The following is a 23,202-nucleotide window of genomic DNA, read 5'->3' on the forward strand; positions in this document are numbered from 1 at the left end:
TCAAAAATGTTTCTCTTGTTTGAGATAGTTTGCCATATTCAGGTGTAGGATTCATAGCTAGGACTGTTGATTGGTTTTGTTATTTACGTCTAAACATTGGGGCCTTATGAGTTGAAAGTTCCAAAAAAATTGCTGAGATGTTTTTCAAAGGATACAAGCAAACAAGTGTTTGTATATTTACAATAGAACACAAGGTAATTAATTTTTACAGTAAATTCACAGTATTTCATGCTAAGTGCTCAGGCGCATGTAGTCCACTGGAGTGGACAAGTTTATAACTTTATAAAAAAACATATTTTTGAAAAAAAAAGAGTTAAACATTTTTTTTCATGTCCTGAGAAGAATAAAAGCACTTAAGAAAAAAATCTTGACCAAGGCTTTCATAATTCATGCATCAGAGGGTTAATGAGCTGAGAGCTGGCGGGGTTTTGACCTCGAGTATTTTCTGATTTCATTGATTAGCACAAATTTACCCAGAGAGGAAAATCTGAGCAGCTGCCTCTTTGCTTGATTTGTTAAAGCGAAAAAATAAATAAAAAAAATCAGATCCCGATGGGAGCAAATTATTTAACAAATCAGAGAGAGATTTTGGCCAATGCCTTCCTCTTAGGAAACCAGAAGAGTCAATTAAAAGCACAAAAATCTTGACCACAAGATTTGAATTATAGGGATCAGGATGTGCGGTGGGTCTGATCCCTCAGTGAAGTAGTGAAAACCTCCCTTTTAAGGGGAAAATATATATTGTATGTATATATGGTATGTGGGGGTGGTATGTTATCACTGACGGTAACAAAAACACACACACGGAGCTCAGTTAACCTCGAGAACTATTCCCCAGTCACCTCAAAATTACCCTGGATTGGATTTTCTTCCTGTGGAGGGAGCTGGACACAGGCAACTGTCATGGAAACAGATGCCACTTCACATCTCACCATCTTTGATTGTGACTCCTTCTGTGCCCTGATCGCCGATGACACCGTGCTGAGCTACACTTCTGCCTCATGTCTGATGAAAAAGGAAGCACCAGTGACTGGAGAGATGGGGAAGAAATCATTTCAGAGCAGGAGCCTGGCTCATGAGCTCAGCCGTGATCAGACCCGGAACCAGTGATATGACCCCAGATATTTCTGACAATACCTCAGAGGATGACAGCAGCTACACCTGACATGAGCTCAGACTTACCACGGCTTCACTAACTCAGATATGAGGCCCACGGCATGCTCTCATCCTGCAGTTTGCTTACTGTTTGGACCTATGAACCAACTGCTCTTGGATGTTCCTGGGTCCATCCCTAATTTTTCATAGAAGAGCTGCCCAGACACTCAGTGATTTTCAAAACACTTCCAAAAACGTATTTAGTCTTGATGGCATTCGTTTCTAGATTAGCAGAATATAATAGAAAATTATCATTTAAATGTATGTTCTATTGTGTGTTTTACTGCATTTCTATTGTTGATTTAGTGATTTTATAGCATGAGTAAAATTTGGTCAGCTGAGGTTATTTTAAATGTGCTATAGAAATAAACTTTGACTTGACTCAGTCTTTAAGTGCTCAGGCTGACGCACCAAGATTGACTTACCTTCCAGAACACAAACCCTGCATGCTGAAAATGACGAGTTGGGACTGCCAGCCCCGTCTCACTAATGTCATAAACCAGTTTGTAAATGAGCCACAGCATAATGTGCATATCTCCCATTCACTGTCTATGTATCCAGGCATGCGTCCGATTCTAGAAAAGAGCGGGCGGTACGGCAGCTCATGCATTCTGGGATATTTGGCTGCACCAAGTCCACTGATGCATGCTCAACAAAACAGGAGGAGCGAGAACACATCTGGGAATTTTGAGCATACTTTAAATTGGAACAGTACTTGATCTGCGGCTGATGATGTATCATAAGTCCACGAGATCGCAAGTACACACAAGTACGCATATTGAGACATGGCCAGTTGTTTGCACAGTGGTAGCAGAGGGAGAGCACATACTGCAACACGCCCATTAAGTATCCAATGCTAAGCAGCAGCACAGATGCTCACATATGAAAATACCCCAGTGTTTATGGACTCAAACATTTAGACATGACTTTAGTGACTTAAGGATAAACTTTGCAATTATTGGTCCTGCACTAATGTCCATTTTTCGTAGCTCTGCAGCTACATGAAGGGAAGGATTATGGGAATTCAGCGAGCACAGAGCCCAAAAAGCCAACAGCATGTAGCTCTGCATTGGTAGACTGCTGACTGGTTAAAAGGTTTACTTGAACAGGGAAGAAGAACCACATCGGAGCTCTCCACCAGAGATGGGCAGTAACGCGTTACTTGTAACGCGTTACTGTAATCTGATTACTCTTTTTGAGTAACGAGTAAAGTAAGGGATTACTATTGCAAAAACGGTAATTAGATTACCGTTACTTTCCCGTAGGAACGCTGCGTTACTGCGTTACTAAAACCGTGATTTTTTTGCGAGAATGTCTCACGACAGTGACGTAAGCGAGTGCGCCGTTAGTGACAACAGCTGTGTGCAGATCAACAATGGATCACATATCGATTGTGGGAGAGAGTATGAGCGTGCAGCGTTTAAAGTACTGACCTTACTTTGAGTTTGATTCCATAAAAAGTGACAAAAACATTAGCGTCCGTTGTGCGTGGGAAGAAAACTTCTTTTTACAGTGAAAAAAAACCCCTAAACTTCCAAGCAAGCACCGAGTGCGCTACCACGTAATGGGAAACTCGCAGAGAAAGTCGCGGATTCTTCAACTGACCGCGGCACACCTGCACCAGGGTAAACCTGCGCCTACCGCAGTGCTGCTTAATAGGTGAAAATAGAGCAACAGGACCGCTGAGTCTTTGACTTTATTTACTTTCTGCTGTGTTTTACTTGCATCTATTTGAAAGAGTGAGTGTAAACACAAAAAATATTTTATTTTATGTGCTGGAATGTGCAGAAAATAGGTTTAAATGTTAAACTAATTTATTCAACGCAGAGAATGTTGCATATAATTACATTTTTGCTTGATGCATAAAGTTAAAAGATTAAAACTGATAAAACAAGTTAAAAAAAAGAGACTTTTCCATTTGATTACATTTTGTATGATGGATTATGTAGAAAAAGTAGAATTGGGCTGAAAGATCTATCGCTTTATCACCTCTTCAGGTTGTAAATCGTGTTTTTAAAAAGTAACTAAGTAACTAAGTAATTAATTACTTTTGAAAATAAGTAATTAGTAAAGTAACGGGATTACTTTTTGGGGGAAGTAATCAGTAATTAGTTACTGATTACTTTTTTCAAGTAACTTGACCAACACTGCTCTCCACGAAGAGGAAAAGGTGCTACATAAAAGATCAAAAAACCTTGCATGAGGAGCACAGACAGCTGCTGCAGTAGAGTTTCACTTGTTTCCAACACTGTGTTTCATTTCAGTGGAAAGAAGTCAGCTGCGCCCCGCTTGTGGCCGAAGGACCAGAGGCAGGACCAAGATGGACACGAGCAGCCCACATTGCCAGTTATTATAAATATTCTCAACACCGCCCCTGCTGACAGAGTAGAGCTATAACATTTAGATGTGTGTGTGCAAAGCTCTGAGTAGCACCATGTGAGACACTTTAGCTCTAACTTTGGTGCAGCCTCGTCAACCTGCACACGACCGAAAGCAGGACCTTAACTCCGAAGCCTCAAACTTCGTGAGACTTTACTTGGAATGGAGCGACTTGGCTAACGCAGCGGCGTAGACCGGGTTGATTTCCTGTCAAGCGGCTGAACGCCTGCGTGAAGTTTTCTTTTCTCCCCGTCAGCACTGCGAGCACTTCAGCGAACATCCCCCGCTCAGTGTCAGACGGTCTGCGGTGTCAGAGAGTTCTGCAACCCCGGCAGAACATTGTGGTTTATTTTAGAGCAGATGATCTAAAAATTGACAAAACCTCCAGCTGAAGTGTGAGCAGGATGTTTCTAATGTCTGGTTAGTTAAGTTTCTTTGCAGTTTGTTTGGTCTTCCTCCCCTCCAGCAGGGCAGCGGCGGAACGATGCCAGAGCTCATTCTGCTAAGGAGGCATGTATGTGTTGAGGAGGAGTGCTAACGAGTCTCAGCCAACGAGGAGGTGAAGCTGCTGCGGGGTGACCTTTGACCCTCAGAGGCACTCTCTTTCAGACTGGGCTGCCTCTGGCGGGGTCGCCGTGCCCCACGCTTGCCGGAAGGCAGCGGTCGAGGTCAGAGCGAGAAACCCAGAGCCTCCGTCCTTTTTCCAACATCGACACCGACCAATCGAAAGGCTGCAGGAGAATGGAGGAGGAGGAGGAGGAAGGACAAATGAGTCTAATTCCTCTTTCTCCGTGTTGGAGAAACAAAGCTTTTCTCAGTGTGTGCCGAAGTTTTCGGCCTACAAGATGTTTCCATTTATTATCCAATAATATCAGGGAGGCGTCTGATTGGCTCTGAATTCCTTCTGAAGCAGCTGCAGATGAGGAACTAACTTCAGCTACGAGAAGAACAAGTCCTGCAGCAGAAGGTTTAGGCCTCATGGAGAAGAAGACATTCAGATGGGTTTTCCAAAATGTTCAAAACAACAATTCTGCCAACTGCAACCAAGTGTCATTTTGAACCCTGTGAGGTCACAAACCCAAGCCCATGTCTTAAAGAAAATGAAACAGGACTCATTTGGAAAGAATTTCATTATTTTTTTGAGGTGTGTCAGTTAAAATGTCAATTTTTTGCCCACTGATTCCTAATATTTGGAAGCACAATTTAAATAAATAATAAATTCCATGTTCTGATTGCAAAGGGTTATCACGAGAACATCCCACATGCTGGACCGCGTTCCAGCTCCAATGCTGTCACCTCCTCAAGACAATGTTTGTCATTCCACCAGGAATATTTTAAGCATCTGATTCACTGAGCTTCACTTAAAATATAGCTGTGTCTATTTTTTAGGCTTGCTGGGCTGCACAGACCAGATGAGGAGGTCAGGAAGCCTGACACAGGACTTACACAGAGAAGCTGTTTTTTTCAAAATAAAAGACTGGGAGCATTGCTAAATCCTTCGATTCGGAGGTGCTTCTTTTGTGATTCAAACTTCTGCGGAGCTCTGGGTTTACTTGCAGGGTTAGCGGCCATCATCGATGTCAAGAGTTTAAAGGGTGCTTACGCCAAATATCGAAAGGACTAGATCAATTTAAGGGACACAAGTGAACAACTTTTCACTGTGGTAACAACATAGTAGTTTTAGTTTAATCTCATTCTTGTGAGCATGTATGAAGAGTTAACCTATCAGCAGCGATGCATACAACAACGCAGCATATTAAAGAGACTGCACGCTGGAATGGAAATACTGGAAACTGAAATTTCAGCAGGTGCAGCCTCAGATTAGCACTTTATAATTGGTTAATATGACCATATGTAACTCCTGCCAGGTTAAGTAATAAAAATATAAAAAGACCTATGTACTAAATTCACAGTCAAACATTTGTAATTGACTGGATAATATGCGGCTTGACTTCCTGTCTTCGTCGCTCTGATTTCCTGCTTATGACACGTAAATCAGTCTCAGTGCGTCTCAATTGTTAAAAAGCATCTGGAGGACGGAGGAGATATAATCAAGGAGGCACAAGTGTATCCTCAGAGGGGGAGGTCACCTTTAAGTATATAAATATGCCACAGCATGGCTGGAAAATACAGGAGGACTCTTTAAGCAGCACACGTTTCGTTAAATCACTGTTTTATTTGGGAATATAAAATATCCTATAGGCACATGTAACATTACCTCCAAGCACTACCTGGACTTTTATAATATAAACACTTGGAATTGACCACATCTTGAAGAAAAAGGCATCTTAACCAAAAGGAAACTACTGAATACCCCAACTTACAGTAAATGAGGACTAAGATTTTATTACTTTGTTATAACATTTATGTTATCTGTGTTTTGTTTTTCTCATCTGATTTGGATTGAATCTGATTCATTTTGGTTAATTCTAGGATATTGAAGACTCCTCCTATTGGTGGAGTGTTCCTGGTGGAAGTTTCCTACTGGTAGAGCACCAACTGGAAAATAGTCGGTGTGTTCATGGAGTCCGTTTTCTTCCAGGTGTGTGTGTGTGTGTGTGTGTGTGTGTGTGTCTGTCTAAACAAGTCAGAGTTTTAGGTTGAGTATAATCATGCCATGAGCTTAAGGAAATATAATTTCACATAAAAAGAGAGTGCCTTGGAGATTTTTGATTATTTAGCTTATATTTGTCCCTTCCAAAAAGCTGTTGCTCCATCTGAGACAAAGATTTAGTTGGGCTACTTAGCTGGTTTAAAATGAGGCTCTGAAAGAAGGATGCCTCATTAAGTTAAATGCCTGTTGCTTTACTCCTCTGCTCCTCTCTGGTGGACCACAGGAAGGCTAAGATGTGAGGAGATTAACTGAGAATGTACATTTTAAGCAATAAAGGGAGACAGTGCTGCCCTTCCTCCTTGTCAGCTGTTAGTTCTACAGATGTCTTCCTTTCATTATTTATGCTCCTATTTAGGATTCCGGTTTCTTTTACAATAATGGCTCAATTGTTTTGAAAGGTGATGTCTGTCTCTGCAGTGTCCAAGTCTTTAAAGATAAATACTGTTTTATACATGTTTTTAGTCAGGTTCGTGTGTTTTTGTGCTTGTGAGCTTTACAAGTGGCCTTTAATGTTATTATGCTTCTATCAATGATGTTCTTTTGTCTTCTTCATCTTTGCTTTTCTTTTACCCTTTATAAATGCCACCAACCTGCATATTAAACTGAGCCTGCATGACTAAGCGTTCAATTTAATTAACATATCCTTTTTTAAATAAAAAAAACTTCTTAATGCACAGTGTCCCTTTCAGTCTCTAGGAGGTTTCGTGTTTGCCCTCAGCAGTATGTCAGAGTTTCCTCTGAGGGGAATTTACCTGCTGCTAATGTAGTGAAGGTGTTTTTCACAATAAAACTTTATTTTAGAAAACTAAAATAAATGTACATCTTCAGTCCAGGAAACAAGGATTACTCTGATAAGCTGCCCATAAGGAGAGTTAATACTGTATAATGTGATAATGATTACTGGTTTGTCAGACTGGGAGTAGACATCTCCCAGTTTAATTTTGTGACAGAGAAACAGGATTTTCAGGATTCAGACGCTGATCTCAAACCCCTTCGTTCTCATTTCAGTTTCACTGTAATAAACTTTACTTACATGTGATTTGAAAACAATATTCCCCAAGCACTGGCGTGTTTGGGACGATGTTCATCAAAATGTGTCAATCAGCTCGCGAGGAGATCCTTAAATAAACCCCAAATCCTCAGGAGCCCTTTGTCTGTGTTCGAATGATAACCTGGAGCGCCTCCTGCTGGAAGGCTGCGGGGATTACAACGAGACAGAATAAACTAAAAACATCGTCCAAGTTTCTCATCAACATGTCTCCATCTCCTTGACCTTTTTGAGCTCACCTGATTTCCTCAACTTCTTAGACTCAAGAACTGTCTTCTCACTTCTTGCTACTTCACAGGAAACAACAGGTGAAACTTAAAATCTTTATTCAGACCCAAAACAAATCGAAATTTACATTCAACACAAAAAAAAAGAAAAAGGATGAGCGTGCAGACTCTCTGCAACCTTCAAGCTTCGGTACAGTCACAACTGACACGGACAAGAAACAAACCTCTCAAAGGTTTGTTTCAAAGCTAAAGAACCAGAAAAAGAGCATTAAACAGTCCTGCAGCAGATTTCTTTAAAGGTGCTCGTCTTTTTCTTTGTGCTCTGGTTGCAGAGGCTTCGCCGCTCCTTCTCTTGACAGCCTGTCGGCCTCCTCGTTGCCTCTGTAGCCGGCGTGACCTGGAATGTGCATCTGGAGGAGGACCAGAAGGGCAGACAAGTAAGTATAAAAACATGAAAATAACAACTAATAATCAATCACTTGGACGCTTACTGAGCATTAAACAAATGATTGGATATGGCTGTACTATGCAGCACTAAGACTGTTTACTACTGCGGCCTGTAATGCAGTCACAGTAAAATGATCACTTCAAATTATTGCTGCCAAATCATGGGGTGCTCATCACGGGTTGCATTTAAATCATTAAGACCTGCAAATGACCAGAAGATTTTTCATTACATCCTGATACGTACGACCTTCAAACAGGCGGTTTTTACCATTACCGGTTCATCCATCAGATAAGGCATTAACAATACTGCTGATGCTTTTCTCTGACTGTTACTTTTAAATTGAACCTGTCACACCGTTTCCAGATCAGACTACTTTCTGCACATCAAAACAATCCACCAGAAGTGAAGAGAACAATGTAATAATGAGCTCATCATTTTAAGTTAAATTTTCCAAGCAGAAAATGCTGAATTTCTCTGGCTTCACCTTCAAAAATCTGAATATTCACCTTTTTTGGGCCTAATTTGGACTGAGGGGGTTTAATTCTTCCCTCACGATAATCTGAACCCTTTCGTAATATCTTTCTGGCATTCACGATTTATTTGTGGACCCTTATTTTAACGTATATTTTACATTTTTAAGCATTCGAATAATTGAATCAGAAATTAAGTGACAATCAACCTTGTGCCAGCCTGACTTCGTACAATTAAAATAAAAACACAGATGATCCCGCAGCAAGAGGAATAAAATTACTTTTTTTTTTAACCAAAGAACAGAAAGGTGACGCAGTGCAGGAACCTTTTACACATTTGTGAGACTAGTCTGAATAAAATGTTGTTGTTTATTCAACATTTATGCAAATTAGCACATTTAATTAGTACTAATGAAAGAAACATTAGCATATTTTAGTATCAAATGTGTACTTGTCGAACACTTAGTCTTATTAACAAACCAGGGAGTTTCTATCATTTAACATTTTTATCATTCAGAGCTGATTAAAAGAATAAAAATTTACGATATTTTTCTGAATTAAGACTCTAATGTGCAAACAAAATGAAACAGGAACGCTGAACCTGTCTTCAGCCGAATGCTCAGATTTTTCTTTTTTGAAGACGTTTGAAATAGCAAAATTATTTGGATATGTAACACTTCATCTGCTTATCAAAAGCATAAGATTTCAGAAAACAAAAAACAAAACATAATCATCTTAATCCAAGTAATCCACTGAAACTGTCCCTTTGATATATACAGTTTTAGCCTCTGAGGAAAGCTGTTCGGCTGCTTGCTCTGTCTGACTGTACTGAGCCCTCCGTGCCCCCTTGTGGCCATTTTTCAGGCCATGGACAGATTTATCACCTCCCCAGCAGGGGGCGGTTGACTGCAAAAAGACTCCTGCGGTAAATGTAAAAACATTGTTTACTTCTGACCTGCATGAATCTAAAGACCCCGTCCGCAAAGAAACACTGATACTTACCCAGACCACCTCCACCTGTCCATTCAGCCTGTCCAGTTTCACAAAGTCGTCTTTGTTGGTAATCTGACCTCCAGATTTCAACCTCCAGCCGTTCAGCTTCCAGTTCTTCACCCAGCTGGTCACACCTGCATGAAGGAAAAAGAAAAGAAAAACCTTTACCCATTCAGTGGGAAATTCAAAAGCTGAAATCTGAGTGGTAATGCAACATGACTGCAGCATGACTCGAGTTTGTGACTCACCGTTTATCGTAAACTTGCTGTCAGTGTATAAAACGAGTTTCTTGATGTTATTCTGTTTGGCCTGTTCCAGCGCTCTGCAGGCCGCCTGGTGCAGCGAGAGCAGAGACGACAGTTAGTTATGCTTTAAAGCTTGTAGAGAAAAATCCAAGCATAAAATAACAAACAGGCATTTACAGGCCTGCGTCTTGCTATTCTTTCCAATAAATAGGTACATTTACATATCTGCTCCCTCAGGAAACTTTTCAGAAGTTGAGTTTAAAACCTTCATTCTCATGGTGCCATTTTTAGTTTTGTTCCCTCTATGACCATCAGGTGGCGCTTCTTTGTATTTGCTGTACATTTAATAAGCCTCTTTACATGCTGGCCCTCAGTAGTTTAAACTGGTTAAAATTGCCTCAGCCTCTCCTCTCTTTAACCCTAGCACACTAACATGCAGTTTTATAACACTATCACTAATGTCAGGTAGATTTTACCCGACACCCAAAAAAAAAAAACAAAAAAAAAAAAAAAACATACTTCCCATTAAAATATATTAAAGCACAACAATAAGTGGCAAATTGAAGTGCTCTTCTTTTATTTCTCTCTACACAACATCTCACAAAAGGAAAAAAGGGTGTCATGGTGGTCCCTTTAAAAAGATTCTAAAGCAACAGAATGAAAATCACCCCATGTTAGTGTTAAAAATTTAAAAAGTACTGTTTAAGTGCAGCCCTGCAGAGTTAACACTGAGCATTAAACTGGACTTTTAAGACAGAAACTCTCATGCTGAGATGTAAATCTTACTTGTATCTCTGCGCGCTGGTTGGTCTGCCTTCCCTGCAGCCTCTCTGCAACATTTCTATAAAGCCAGAGGCAACAAAATGTGAGAAACCGATGCATCCATTTATGCAATTAAGACTTTCACTATGGAGGTTTAGACTGAGCAGATTTTAGGAACTGTTTAAAACATGCTCGTTGTAGCACGTGCACATATTCTCACAGTGGGTTGTTGCATCCCCAGTACACCCCGATGCCCCCCCGTGCGCCGCTCTGTCCGTTTCTTGAGCAGCAGCCATCGGTGTAAACGACCACAGCGTCACCTGTACGGAGAACGCAGAACAGTTCAGACTGGAGTTCAAGTTTTATTGCTTCCATTTTCTACATTTTATATTTAAATATTTCTGTATGTAGTAAATGACATGATTTTGTCCCCATAACATGTTGAATGGAGTTGAGCTCTAATATTAAATCTTGCACATCTCACCCATGTACGTGAATCCGTCCGAGCTCTCTGATGACGAGTTTTGTGATGTCGAGCTTTCTGATGGCTTAACTCGTTTGGGCTGGTGCCCCGCCTCCTCCTCCGAGTGACATCTCTTTTTGCCAAGAGGGATGTACTCGAGCGGCTCCGGGCCTCGTTTAGGAAGCAGAGTGACATCAGACTCCACGCTCTGAGTTACTGAAAGCCACAAACACAAGAAGTTCATCAAGAACAGTGTGCAGCAAGTACCTGATTCTCCACTTAAAATCACCTGTGAGCTTTGTGTGAATCCAGACCTGCATGCTGTATTACCACCTCAAACAGACACAGTGGCTGGGTTAACCCTCTACTGCATAGCGTTGCCCTGAGGCAACAAACCACATTTTCATGCCTCACACAAATAAATGTATATAAAAGAAAAACTTGCATGTGCATGAATATGTTAAGAAGCATATTTGATTGTTTGTTCTACTTTTCAATTACAGGACATGGATGTAAAAACCTTTTATGGAAGGAAACCAAGGGGATGTGCACTTTCTGTCCTCAGAAAGTGAGGACAGTGAGCTTTCAGGGAGTGACAGTGAAGTAGAGGAGTGGATCCCTGAATCAGGTTTGAGGGACACTTAGGAGCTCAGGGGTCAGTTGGTAAAGTAACTGTGTGTGTCTTACTGTTGTGGGAACACAAATTTGTTTACACTCATATTGTGAGGTCTAGCCTACTTTATGGGGACAATTGCAAGGTAAATCATTCAATTTTAGGGTGAAGGCTTGAGTCGGGGTTAGAGTTAGGTTCAGGCAGGGACTTGTGATGGGTAGGGTCAGGATAAGTCTCCAGGAAATGAATGCAAGTTAATGTAATATCCCTAAAAGTGATGGAAACACAACGTGTGTGTGTGTGTGTGTGTGTGTGTGTGTGTACACGCATGGGGTTAGGGTCAAATGTTGGATGTATTTTGGTGTTTTATTGTTCTGTGAAATGTTTACATAGTTTTTTTATTGTTGTTTATTTATTTGTTCATCCTGGTTGTACTAATAAAACGTATTATAGAATAACTTGTTATTTGACTACCCTTATCGCACAGTGTTGCCTTGAAATAACAAACCAATATCTGTTTTTTTTGTTTTGTTTTGTTGTTGTTGTTTTTTTGGGGGGGGTCAAATTTTATGATTGATATATTATAAGGGACCCTAAAGCTCCCCCAGAAATATTTTTTTCCCCAAAAAATAAAAAGTCATGCAGTAGAGGGTTTTAACATATTCTTGGATTCCAAACTGACGGCCACTTCCAAACCAAGATGCTCCGAGTTCAGCCTCAATCCCAGCTCCAAGTAATTATAGTTTCTCGTGTGTATTTGAAGAGTATAAAATTAGAAAATATTCACCTTTCTTCACGTCTGGAACTGCAGAAGGCTCGATCCCTCTGACGAATGCCCAGGCATCTCGCTCTGAGGCAAACTTCTTAAAGGAGGCGGACGGAAATTTGTCCACTTGGCTCTTACACTCGTCCCTAAATGACAAAAAAATAAAAAGTAAAAAATCAGGAGAATAAAAACCTTGAGATGTCTTCATTCTCCCCTCCGGACACTTTAATGATACACCTTTTCAACTGCAACTCAATCCATTCAGGCACAGACATGGTCAAGATGACCCACTGACGTTCAAACTGAGCCACTGGAGTGAGGAAGAAAGAGAATTTAAGTGGCACTGAACATGGCAGTGATTGTTGGTGGCAGACACACTGGCCTGAATATTTCAGAAACTAGTGATTTCTGAATTTCCAGCATGAAAATGAAATGAGAGAAAATATCTAGGACAGACTCCAATCCGGCCCAGTGGGCAGCTGTGGAGGATGACTTTAACTGTGTTTTAACTTTTGACTGTTTCCTATCATTTACGGTACATTAAACTAATTAAGTAACAGAAAAACAATAACAAAAATGTTCCCTTCTTGTAACAATAGGTCCAAAGTTTATTTTCTCAAAGATTAAATGTGTAGTTAAACTTCTGTGCACTAACAGAAGGTGGAGTTTCACTGGTCTGGTACTGGCGTGTTGTTTATTTTATTTGTATTTATTTGTAATATAAACAAACCAAAGACATACTACATTATGTAAGAATAAATCAATTTTAGGCCCTCCTACTCACAAATGAGCCACATTAATGGCGGAAATACATTTAACAGTTTGAAGGCTAACCACCTGAAAAACGGAGAAAACGAAGCCGTGTATGTTATGCTTCCATGCCGAATTAAAGTGTGGGATGTACTGACAGGGAAACATTGATATGATCTTAAACCCGCTGGGTTGTTTTACTGTAGCTCAAGGAGAAAAAGAAATCTTCGTGCATCTGAACGGAAGCTGGCATCCACTCACTCTCACTGAAAGAACATGCACTTTGAATAGCCAATAACATTGATTTTCTTAAAAACAAATGTGCAGGCATTGAGTTGTGTCCGGCCTCACCATGAAGTGTAGACTCCCGTTTTGTGTCCTTTCCTAACTGCGTAGAAAAACTTCCCTTTCGCCATGTCGTCAGCAGCGCTACAAAAGGTCCTGCATGCAACTCTGAAAAGACCAGTCAGCCTAAACATCACTGTCTGCCAACACACTGCACGGGGACAAAGGTGGCTAGCATCGTGATATTAACTCGGATACATTCAAATATCAATAGATTTGAGTAGGGAAGGCGTGGTTTGACATAAAATCTTGAAATATGGGACCAAATTAGCAGCCAGGTGTACAGATGTCCGGGAAAGCTAAACCCGAAAAAGCCCAAAAAAGTATTCCATATATATTTAACACCAGTCTAATAAGTCTTGCAGTCATCTTAGTTTCTTCATTGGCCGTATATCCCTATCTGAAAATGTTGCAGTAAACAAAATCGAACAAAAATCAGTCTAAACGCACAGCAATAATCTGCCTGCAGTTTCCCCGACTGTTTTCTACTACACTCACGCGATAGTTCTTATCACTTCAAGCGTTTCTACAATTCTCGCGATAGAAAAAAAGGTCGCTCCCGATTGGATTAATCCAACTCTCGCGATGTTCCGGCCTCTTCCTTGGCCGTCGTTGACAGAGGTTAGTCGTGCCATTTTACTCTGGACTAGCTTTTCTGTTTTAAAATGTACTTTAAATGTATTTAATGGCAAGGTTTACACACAGTAGGGCAAGTGAATCCTGTGATAGCTTAGATTATGTGATTTGCAGTATCGGATGGCTCATCTTAATGTCTAAATAAGACATAGTAGAGGGGCTCTGCTCAATGAGTTCGGCAAGCGAGTAGCGGCTAGCAACAGGCCGTGCATGTGTTCAGTTAGCCGTCACAAAACCGAAGGAAAAAGAGCTTAAGTTAATTTTCAGGGTCGGATGTTCAGCTCTTTTAATTGTGACTCAAGTAGTTAATATGTATGTGCCGTTTTATGTCCATTGGGCTGTTATATCAATCTCCTGTGCTATTGTGGTGTAGCCCGGTTAGCTCAGAGGTGTTACGCCTGGAGGTTAGCGGTGCTCTGGGCTTTCAATAAAGGGTGGATATTAAATATGTTCGGATGCCGGTGGGTCTAACCTAAATGTTTTTATTTCTCCGTGCAGAGACAAAGGCCATGTTCAGTACCAGCGCCAAAATAGTGAAGCCTAATGGCGAGAAGCCAGACGAGTTTGAGTCTGGGATCTCTCAGGTAAGAAAGTCGGCATCACAGATCCATGTATTATTGAAGCTTCAGTCCAGCTGAATGAGTAACTGTGGGGGCCGTTGGGGAGAAAACTGTAAAGGGCATCATGAATAAATATGGTGTAAGAGAACTATATGATTTATTGGTCAGCCATTACATAACTGCACTATCTGTTAATATGAGGCCAATTTTATGTCAGATTACATTTTTAAAAAAGGTACTGATTTTTTTTTTGTGTACAGGGGTTCATGTACAGTATCAGAACTCTCTTGTCTCCAAGTGACTATTTAAACAAGAATTGTACTGTTGGAGGAATGTAAGGCTGTGTGTGATTGAGTCTTTAATGTGATTTAATTATGACTGACATTAAAGTCTCAGCTGCTGGTTCTTCTCAATCCTGTAAGGCTGAGTGTTTCATTAGGACAGCCCTGTTTGGTGGTTTTGTCCGCTTACTGGTTGGTGGACTGATGGGGTGATGCGGCCTTAAAATTATATCATATTTCTTGAAGTGTCTGGTGAATAAAGTACCAGCAGCACCAGCATTGCAGTGCAATAGTGGTGATACATTTTAAGTTCAGTAAGCAAAAAAAGTAACCCAGGTCATGTTTTCTCTTTCAAAAAAAGAAAAGGCAAGTAAAATAATGCACCTGTGAGTGCTATGTTGAGCTTCAGCAGCTGAAGCTCAACATAGTTCTGTTCCACACTGTCGGACAGAAAGCTGTACCCCTGGCTTAACTGATTAGTTTAACAATAACTGAAGTGATGTTTTAACCCTGCTCACCAGGCGGCTGTGGTATTTCTCATCTAGTGTTCCCTAAAGCTTACCTGGTTGCTCTCATGGCGATCAGTCAGCTGTCTCAGATTCTAACTCTGCTGTCTTGGACAGCAGCTGGTGATGGAAGTCTTTCCCCTTGCTGTGGAGAGATCCTGTAACTTGGAAGGTGATGTAATCCTGAACCTTAGCAGCTGAAGCTCACTGAGGCTCAAGAGCATAACCGTCACCAGTTGGAGTCCAAGATGGTGGAGTTGTTAGTCTGTCTTCAGGATGAAGAACCTACTGGTGCAGCAGCTGATAATTGAGTCTCCCAAAATAACTTTCAGTTTTTTTATAATGTATTTTAAAAAGGGATGGTTTTGTTTCTTTTAATGACCACATGGAAAATCTGCCACCAGTGGGATTGGGCTCTCCTTTAGAGAGAAGCAGAAATATGAAGCTAATAGAAAACGTTTGAGCTAGTCAGGATGAGTGATGTGGTTGTGCTTGCTTTACTCATTTGACTGGTCTTTCCACAGGCTCTGCTCGAGCTGGAGATGAACTCTGACCTGAAGGCTCAGCTGAGAGAACTGAACATCACTGCAGCAAAGGTGAGAGTTCACATGAACCTGTGTGCATGAGCTTCGTGTCATTGAATTATTTACATAACTGATACATAGATTTTGTTTTAACAAGCCTGTTGCTGTGTTTGCTGCTTTTCACTGACTCAAAATCAAGCTTTAATTTATCTTTATGCTACGTTTTAAATCTAATCCGACGTGGACATCCAGAGAGTTGCTCTCCTGGCTCTGTCCTGGTGGCGTATGGGAGCGTAGCTCTGAGCTGAGACGTACAGTCCCGTTCCACAACGTTGGAGAGAAAGCTCTGTCCCCGGCTGCTGGCCGGTGAGGACGAGCGTCCTGCATATTCCTACATCTTCCCAGAGTCCTTTAGGGCCATTACTGGGGAGCTAAACCATGCAGTGCACACTTTTTGATACGTACTGGTGTTATAAGTCGTCGTGTTTTACTAAAATTCTTTCGTACTAACCTAGAGTTCAATGCATGTTCCTCTGAGTTTTAACAGCCACAGATTTACGAAACATTAAGACAATTTCCTTCAAGGATCCAAAGCTGGGATTTGGGCACCTCGTGGAGAGCTCCTGCCCTGCCCAGGTGGCGTCACATCACACTTCAGAGCCCCTGTGCTCTTAAATGACTGCTGCTTTATTCTTTTCAGGAAATCGAGGTTGGTGGAAACAGGAAAGCCATCATCATCTTCGTTCCTGTCCCTCAGCTGAAGTCCTTCCAGAAGATTCAGGTGCGCCTGGTGAGGGAGCTGGAGAAGAAGTTCAGTGGAAAGCACGTGGTCTTCATTGCACAGGTGAGGATACCATCGCTGTGACTGTCAGTTTGATTACTTACTTGATATCCAGAAATATTACGTTTTGCTTTCAAGCTGGATGCCTGGAAAACATTACTTAAAATGCATAACCCTGTTAAGAACAGGCGTGAGCTCAGGTATGTGTCCGTGTGTTGCGGTGATTCTTTTATCCGACATGGACATCCAGAGAGTTGCTCTCCTGGCTCTGTCCTGGTGGCGTATGGGAGCGTAGCTCTGAGCTGAGACGTACAGTCCCGTTCCACAATGTCGGACAGAAAGCTCTGTCCCCGGCTGCCGGCCGGTGAGGATGAGCGTCCTGCATATTCCTACATCTTCCCAGAGTCCTTTGGGGCCATTACTGGGGAGCTAAACCATGCAGTGCACATCTTTTCAAATCAGGGTTCAACTTATAGGCTGATAATGAAATAAAACCTCTTTATGTAAGCAAGAATATCAGCCTGAACCTGATTGTTACCTTCATGCTGCTCTGTAGTTGCTTTTGTTTGCCCAATTCCTCGTTGGAGATTAATTGAACAATTTCTGACTTTCAGAGGAGAATTCTGCCCAAACCCACCAGGAAAAGCCGCACGAAGAATAAGCAGAAGCGTCCCAGGAGGTGAGTGCCGAGAGTTGGCTTTAAAATCTGATCACAGATTTCTGCGGCTGACTCGCAAGAGTGGGTCAATGTGTTAAAGTGGATCTGGAGTCTTTAATGTTAGAAACTTTCCAGCTCTGACAATGATTCAAGTGAAAGAACGGAGGGAAGATGGTGCAGTGATGAGCATTTCCACTAATACTCTTGAGCCTTTTTTTTTTTTTTTTTTCTTTTTGAGCTCATACAAAAACACTATAATGAACTTTAGCTGGCAACATTTACACTGTGCTTAGTTTACTTTCATTTTTCTGAACTTCAGTGTTCTCTCGGTTTGTAAAGTGTTCGATCTTCTGTCACCTTCTCAGACCCCTTTTATCAGTCCAGCGTCGGGTAGCCTGGTGGTGGTTACTTGCGATCTACCACCACCTTGTGGAGGTACTGTTGCAATGCATGCTACCAGATGCACGTGATGAAAATTAATAGTTCTTGTGATATTAATTTTCATCACATGACGTTAATGCATCTGCAGTGCTCTCTTTAAGCTTTAGAAATTGCTTTGTGTATAAATGATTTTTAAAAGATGTATGTTAATACTGTGTTGAAGCATCTTTTTTCAGGTAACACCCTTAAGATTTATTTCTGTCCTTCAAAATAAAAGAGATTGTGAGGATAACTGTAAACTTAAATCTACAAATGTGTTTCTAAAAAAACGGGAGAAAGGTTTATTAACTGGACAGAATGATGCTATAAACCCATTTGTAAATCTAATCCGACGTGGACATCCAGAGAGTTTCTCTCCTGGCTCTGTCCTGGTGGCGTATGGGAGCGTAGCTCTGAGCTGAGACGTACAGTCCCGTTCCACAACGTTGGAGAGAAAGCTCTGTCCCCGGCTGCTGGCCGGTGAGGACGAGCGTCCTGCATATTCCTACATCTTCCCAGAGTCCTTTGGGGCCATTACTGGGGAGCTAAACCATGCAGTGCACAGACTGATCATTAATAGAAACCAAAGAAGGTGTGACTGAATGTTTTTATTTTCTGTGAAGAGAGTCCCGGTTTTTGCTGAAAGTTGGATGTTTGAAAGGGCGCTGCAGGTGCTTTGGAAGGAAAACTTTACTGATGTGATTATTGGTCCCCGGTTTATCCGAGCTAAATCTTTCAACCGTTTGGTAAAACACAGTAATCCGAAGTTCAGCTCGGACCAGGCTGACTAAAACTCTCAGTAAGATTTATTTAGAGGAAGTGAAACTCATTAGGGTACTATAGCGGTGCCCGTTGCTTCTGTAAGTCATAGTCTGCCACCCCTCCAGTCTGCTTGAGGTGGCGGCTGTCTAGGCTGGCATCCTGTTGATCGGCCTGTGGTTGTCGTGCAGGTCTGCAGCCACACATAGTGCAGTGGAGGCAGGCCTGCAGGGACCCATGGCTGCCCTTGGGAGACAAGCTTTGTAATCAACACCAAGCCTCAGGTGTTGACCTTCAGGGCCTCACTCCCAAGATTATTGCTGTAACATAAAACTGTTATCGGGGAAAATGTTTTACTTTAATGAAATGAAATAAAAACCGGACTTGAGGAGGAAGAAATGTCTTGTTGCTCGAAGTTATTAACACGAGCAGGATGTCAGCATGATTAAGTGTTTCTGCCCACGATAAATACCCCACCAGGGTAGAGAAGTAATAAAAGCTCAAGTAGAACCTAAAGCTTTCAACCAATAAGAACCAAACTGAACTGAAGCACGGAAACTCGCTGTGGACACACACGGAAACTAAACGGAGTTGGAAATGAAGCATTGATGACCTTTTTTCTTTCCCCCAATTCTACAGCCGCACTCTGACCGCGGTCCATGACGCCATCTTGGAGGACCTGGTGTTCCCCAGTGAGATCGTGGGTAAGAGGATCAGAGTGAAACTGGACAGCAGCAGGCTCATCAAGGTCCACCTGGACAAGGCTCAGCAGAACAACGTCGAACACAAAGTGAGTTTTAAAGCAGCGGAGGCGTCTGCATGTTCAGGAAACACGAATAACGATGCTTTCAAGTGTCAGTCTTTAACGTATTAATCAGTGGAAGGATTGTTTGGTGTGGAAAAAGTCACGTTGTCACACCAAACACCTCCCAAAAACGGGATTTATTACAAGGATAAGACGGAGCACGTGTCCCTCGGTTAAATTTCTGGAGATGTTTTAAGTCTGAAACCTTTTTGTTCCGACGTGGACATCCAGAGAGTTGCTCTCCTGGCTCTGTCCTGGTGGCGTATGGGAGCGTAGCTCTGAGCTGAGACGTACAGTCCCGTTCCACAATGTCGGACAGAAAGCTCTGTCCCCGGCTGCTGGCCGGTGAGGACGAGCGTCCTGCATATTCCTACATCTTCCCAGAGTCCTTTGGGGCCATTACTGGGGAGCTAAACCATGCAGTGCACAGACTGATCATAAACAGAAATTGAATTTATGGCTTAACTTGTCCTTTACTTTGAGTTTTATGCACAGATCAAAGTCCAATCCAAAATCCAAGGGTTGTATTAAGTACAACATACTGGCATAAAAAATAGACCTGTTTAAATCCTTCAGCTGCAGACAGGAGTTTGTCCTGCAGCCTTGGTTGTTGCTGTTTTGTTTTTTTTATATCATGTAAAGAAAAAGTGGTGATGGTAAATAAGAGGCAGGTTAAGTTAAACTAACGTTGATTTTATTCTTTCCTGATTCAGGTGGAGACCTTCTCTGGTGTCTACAAGAAGCTCACAGGCAAAGACGTCGTGTTTGAATTCCCAGAATTCCAGCTGTAAATGCAGATGACAAAATAAAATTTGTTTACTGTCACTACTGTTGCAGGTTGTGGTCTTTGATTTCCTTCTCAGAGGGCACGTTGGAGACCAGCGGAGCACTATTAAGCTTTTCAAACGATATGTCAATTATTAATAACCTGTCAGTATGTGGGAGCAAAATCTTCAGCCCTGTTGAAAATCCATGCAAGCAGGATTTTATTTTGATTGGCACACTTTTCGCAAAAGCTCAGATCATACCTTACTGGAAAGAAGGGTGGGTGGCTGACCGAAGACGGTGAATGTAGTGATACAGGCCAGGTACACAGATCGGAGCCCAGATTTAAATGCTAGCCTGTCCGGGAGGGGGAACGGGCGAAAACATAAAATCTGCATCATCTGGCTGCATTTCATTATTATTTAAGAATAATGACACCCATTTTTATGTTGATCCATTTTTCATTGTGGAGGACAGGAGATTTCAAACTTGTCCAGGTCTTACACTTTGAGTTCTCCCAAGTAGTCGTAAATGACTTAAACTAAGGCTTTTTATGAAAACTAAATACAAATAGTTTCTTTGAATTACATTTACAGTTTAGTTTGTATATAGTTTTATATTCAAAAAAGTGTATTTGAATGGCAGACGTGTGCATGTTTACAGAGCCTTGGCTCAATGTCTAAATGAGTCGTACAGGCCTGAATGTGCACTTGAAGCCATTTGATCTGTTGCTCACCACAAGAGGTTTTGGAGTTTAGTATTTTCAGCTTTACAGCTTTTCCTACAGATTAAAACCTCCCTCCGTTCATACTGCAAAGTAATTAAATGACAGAATTTTTTTTTCATTAAATTTAAACAAAGCAAAACGTGTGGACAATGAGCTTTCAGAACTTTTTCTGTAATTTTATGCATTTATTTTGTGTAATTATAGTCCAAAGATTTCATGCTGACAGCTTTTTCCCCCCCCTCTTTGTTGTCCCGTTTGGATCTTTAGCCATCAGAATTGTTGTCTTAAGACCAAGAAAGATGCCAAGCGGATTTATTTTACCAAGTGGATCATCATGGCCTTGCCATATTGGTCCATTTGATTGACCTTTATTATAATTATGTATTTATTTTATTTTCGGTTGCTACAAACGGGACAGACATGACTGGGGGATAGGACAGGGAGAAAGAATGAAAGAAAGAGGGAGAGAAAGAAAAACGGAGGGGAGAAGAGACGGTGAGAAGGGGGGGAAGAAAGAAAGAAAAACAAAACACCTGGATCACCTGTATGGATAAAAAAAAACAGAAGAGAAAAACAAAAAATAGCAACATCATAAATACAGCACCATCACAATAAACTAGCTAGCAGTAGATAACAGTAGATACTAAAACGATATTGTACAGCACGCACGATAGACAGCGCACAATGTGCTTTGAGGCAGCAGCCAAGAAAGGTGTAGTCCGCGTCTGTGAACACCCGTGTGTACACCCGTGTGTACACCTGTGTGGATCAGCATGCTTGTATTCCAAAGGTTTCTCCATGTAACGATCTGCTAGGGAGTGTGGGGAGCCATAGCCCCGTCCCCCAGGGCATGAAGCAGGTATGGAGGAGATCCAGGCCCCAGACATCCAGAGGCCCCAGAGTACGAGGACCCAAGGAGGACCACTAAAGGGGGGGAACCGTGCCACCCTCCTGGGAAGAGCTGAGTAGAGCCCCAAACAAGAGGTCACCCAGCAGCTACGGAGCAGAAGCCAGAGGGGGTTGCAGTGGCGTGCCTGCCGGCAGCCAGCTGTGCCAGAGAGGACCGAGCTTCAGGCCCAGAGGCCTGAGGGCACCCCACCCCCCGGAAGGGGCCCAACCGGGCCACAGGCGCCAGGCCCCGCCAATCGGCCACCAGGAGTGAGCCGGTACATACATGAGCACCCAGCCCAGGTCGACAAGAACCACCAAAACACCAACGTCTGAGGGCATCAGCCACCGGCAGGGAGTGTGGTGAGGGGAGATAGGCCTCCGTACTTTGGAGGGCCTGAGATGTACCCAGAGAGGTTGAGTCTAAGACCCAACCTGACATATAGACACAGACAAACAGGCACACGCGGACACAAACGTGCATTCCCACCCCCATATACACAACCAAATACTCGACACTCACCCAACGTGTAGACAGACACAAATAGACACTGCCCAGACAGTCGCTCTCCCCAAACATACTCTATATCCCAGGTCCAGGTACCCCCGCCCCAGAGCGGCAAGCCGCACCTAGACCCAGGCTCCTCCCGAAAACCCTCAGTGTCTATATCCATTTAAAACTGAGGGTAGGGCACCAGCGCCAGAGGTGGGTTGTCAGCAGCAGCTTTTTTTCTGCTATCAAGAAATGCCACCTTACTGTTTAAAAGGAAAACCTTTTTTTTTCTTTTCTTTTTTAATGAAAAGAACTTATACACATCATACACACACTTTATAAATACTGATGTTGCCCCTGCATGCATTTTACCTGTGGCCCTCAATCATAAACAGGATTCCAACATTGGTTGTTTTTAATCTGATGACATCTAGAGGCCAAATCCAGGAGTTTTAATAACGCGTGTTGTTGGAGCCTCAACCTCCTAACACTAGTTTGTTAAAATCGCTTTTTCAAACTTGAAATCTGAATGTGGAGAAATGTCAGTACTGGGTTCCTACAGTGTGCCGTAAAACAATGACTCAACAAAATGAGAAACTTCAAACATTTTACTGCAAATGTACAATAAATACAGCAAAAAGCAAAATATTAACAGACTTTAAAACCTGTCTTTCACCGGTGCAGCACCAGTTTAGACCCAGTTCTACTTTCGGTGCCTTTTGGGAACCCGTTCCTACATTTCCACCAGTTTGATAGCAGAATATTTTCACAGCATTTCTAGAGTTTCTAGATGTATTGCAGTCAGAAGACTGAATACAACATGTTCTTATTGTGTTATTTCATTCCGCTCAGAGACAAACAAAACACACCTATGATAAAGTATCTTATACCTGAATGTAAAAACGCAAACTGAATTATTGTAAATGTTAAATCAAGGCATCAGCTTGATGATGAGCAGATTCAAACTGAGCATTCGACCGCAGCCCCAGCTTGAATGGGATTTTTGTGTTGGATGATAAAAATGTGAGACATCCTCAAGACGACACTGCAGTGAACGAGTTCAGAGGTAGAAAACAAGCTGTCGTAAAATCATTGCTTCAGACTTGTTCACACAACAAAAG

The 23,202-nt window shown here is 42.0% G+C and overlaps 2 protein-coding genes and 4 non-coding genes across 6 annotated transcripts; 5 read left to right on the plus strand and 1 right to left on the minus strand.

The window, feature by feature from the left end:
• Window positions 1-7,535: 7,535 nt before the first annotated feature.
• On the minus strand, window positions 7,536-13,758 carry LOC146617568 (ribonuclease H1-like). The gene is made up of 8 exons (XM_085372751.1): window positions 13,285-13,758; window positions 12,205-12,329; window positions 10,826-11,020; window positions 10,562-10,661; window positions 10,366-10,420; window positions 9,583-9,667; window positions 9,344-9,468; window positions 7,536-7,833 (listed from the first exon to the last, which is right to left on the minus strand). Exons 1-8 carry the CDS (start codon window positions 13,410-13,412, stop codon window positions 7,717-7,719), a joined length of 930 nt encoding a protein of 309 aa, XP_085228877.1. The 5' UTR covers window positions 13,413-13,758; the 3' UTR covers window positions 7,536-7,716.
• Window positions 13,759-13,879: 121 nt separating this feature from the next.
• LOC146617569 (small ribosomal subunit protein eS7) lies at window positions 13,880-20,041 on the plus strand. The gene is made up of 7 exons (XM_085373668.1): window positions 13,880-13,899; window positions 14,413-14,498; window positions 15,786-15,857; window positions 16,486-16,629; window positions 17,181-17,245; window positions 19,043-19,193; window positions 19,922-20,041. The coding sequence occupies exons 2-7, from the start codon at window positions 14,424-14,426 to the stop codon at window positions 19,997-19,999; spliced, it is 585 nt and encodes a 194-aa protein (XP_085229794.1). The 5' UTR covers window positions 13,880-13,899; window positions 14,413-14,423; the 3' UTR covers window positions 20,000-20,041.
• LOC146617570 (small nucleolar RNA SNORA73 family) lies at window positions 16,021-16,238 on the plus strand. The gene has a single exon (XR_014906916.1). It is a non-coding gene; the product is annotated as a small nucleolar RNA SNORA73 family (small nucleolar RNA).
• Window positions 16,800-17,017, plus strand: LOC146617571 (small nucleolar RNA SNORA73 family). The gene has a single exon (XR_014906921.1). It is a non-coding gene; the product is annotated as a small nucleolar RNA SNORA73 family (small nucleolar RNA).
• On the plus strand, window positions 17,994-18,211 carry LOC146617572 (small nucleolar RNA SNORA73 family). The gene has a single exon (XR_014906918.1). It is a non-coding gene; the product is annotated as a small nucleolar RNA SNORA73 family (small nucleolar RNA).
• Window positions 19,423-19,640, plus strand: LOC146617573 (small nucleolar RNA SNORA73 family). Its single transcript, XR_014906922.1, has one exon. It is a non-coding gene; the product is annotated as a small nucleolar RNA SNORA73 family (small nucleolar RNA).
• Window positions 20,042-23,202: the final 3,161 nt, after the last annotated feature.

This window comes from Diplotaxodon limnothrissa, linkage group LG15 (genome assembly GCF_057381915.1).
Source record: "Diplotaxodon limnothrissa isolate DT_005_m linkage group LG15, D_limnothrissa_male_GT1.1, whole genome shotgun sequence".
In the NCBI taxonomy this organism is placed as follows: Eukaryota; Metazoa; Chordata; class Actinopteri; order Cichliformes; family Cichlidae; genus Diplotaxodon; species Diplotaxodon limnothrissa.

Bases quoted from the DNA above. Each gene is read 5' to 3' on its own strand.
- LOC146617569 (XM_085373668.1), top strand. From the start codon at position 14,424: ATGTTCAGTACCAGCGCCAAAATAGTGAAGCCTAATGGCGAGAAGCCA. The intron at 15,858-16,485 runs GTGAGAGTTCAC...TATTCTTTTCAG, and splicing joins TGAACATCACTGCAGCAAAG to GAAATCGAGGTTGGTGGAAA. The intron at 19,194-19,921 runs GTGAGTTTTAAA...TTCCTGATTCAG, and splicing joins AGAACAACGTCGAACACAAA to GTGGAGACCTTCTCTGGTGT.
- LOC146617568 (XM_085372751.1), bottom strand. From the start codon at position 13,412: ATGTTTAGGCTGACTGGTCTTTTCAGAGTTGCATGCAGGACCTTTTGT. The intron at 11,021-12,204 runs GTGAATATTTTC...TGTGGCTTTCAG, and splicing joins AGTTCCAGACGTGAAGAAAG to TAACTCAGAGCGTGGAGTCT. The intron at 10,421-10,561 runs GTGAGAATATGT...CTGGCTTTATAG, and splicing joins TGGGGATGCAACAACCCACT to AAATGTTGCAGAGAGGCTGC.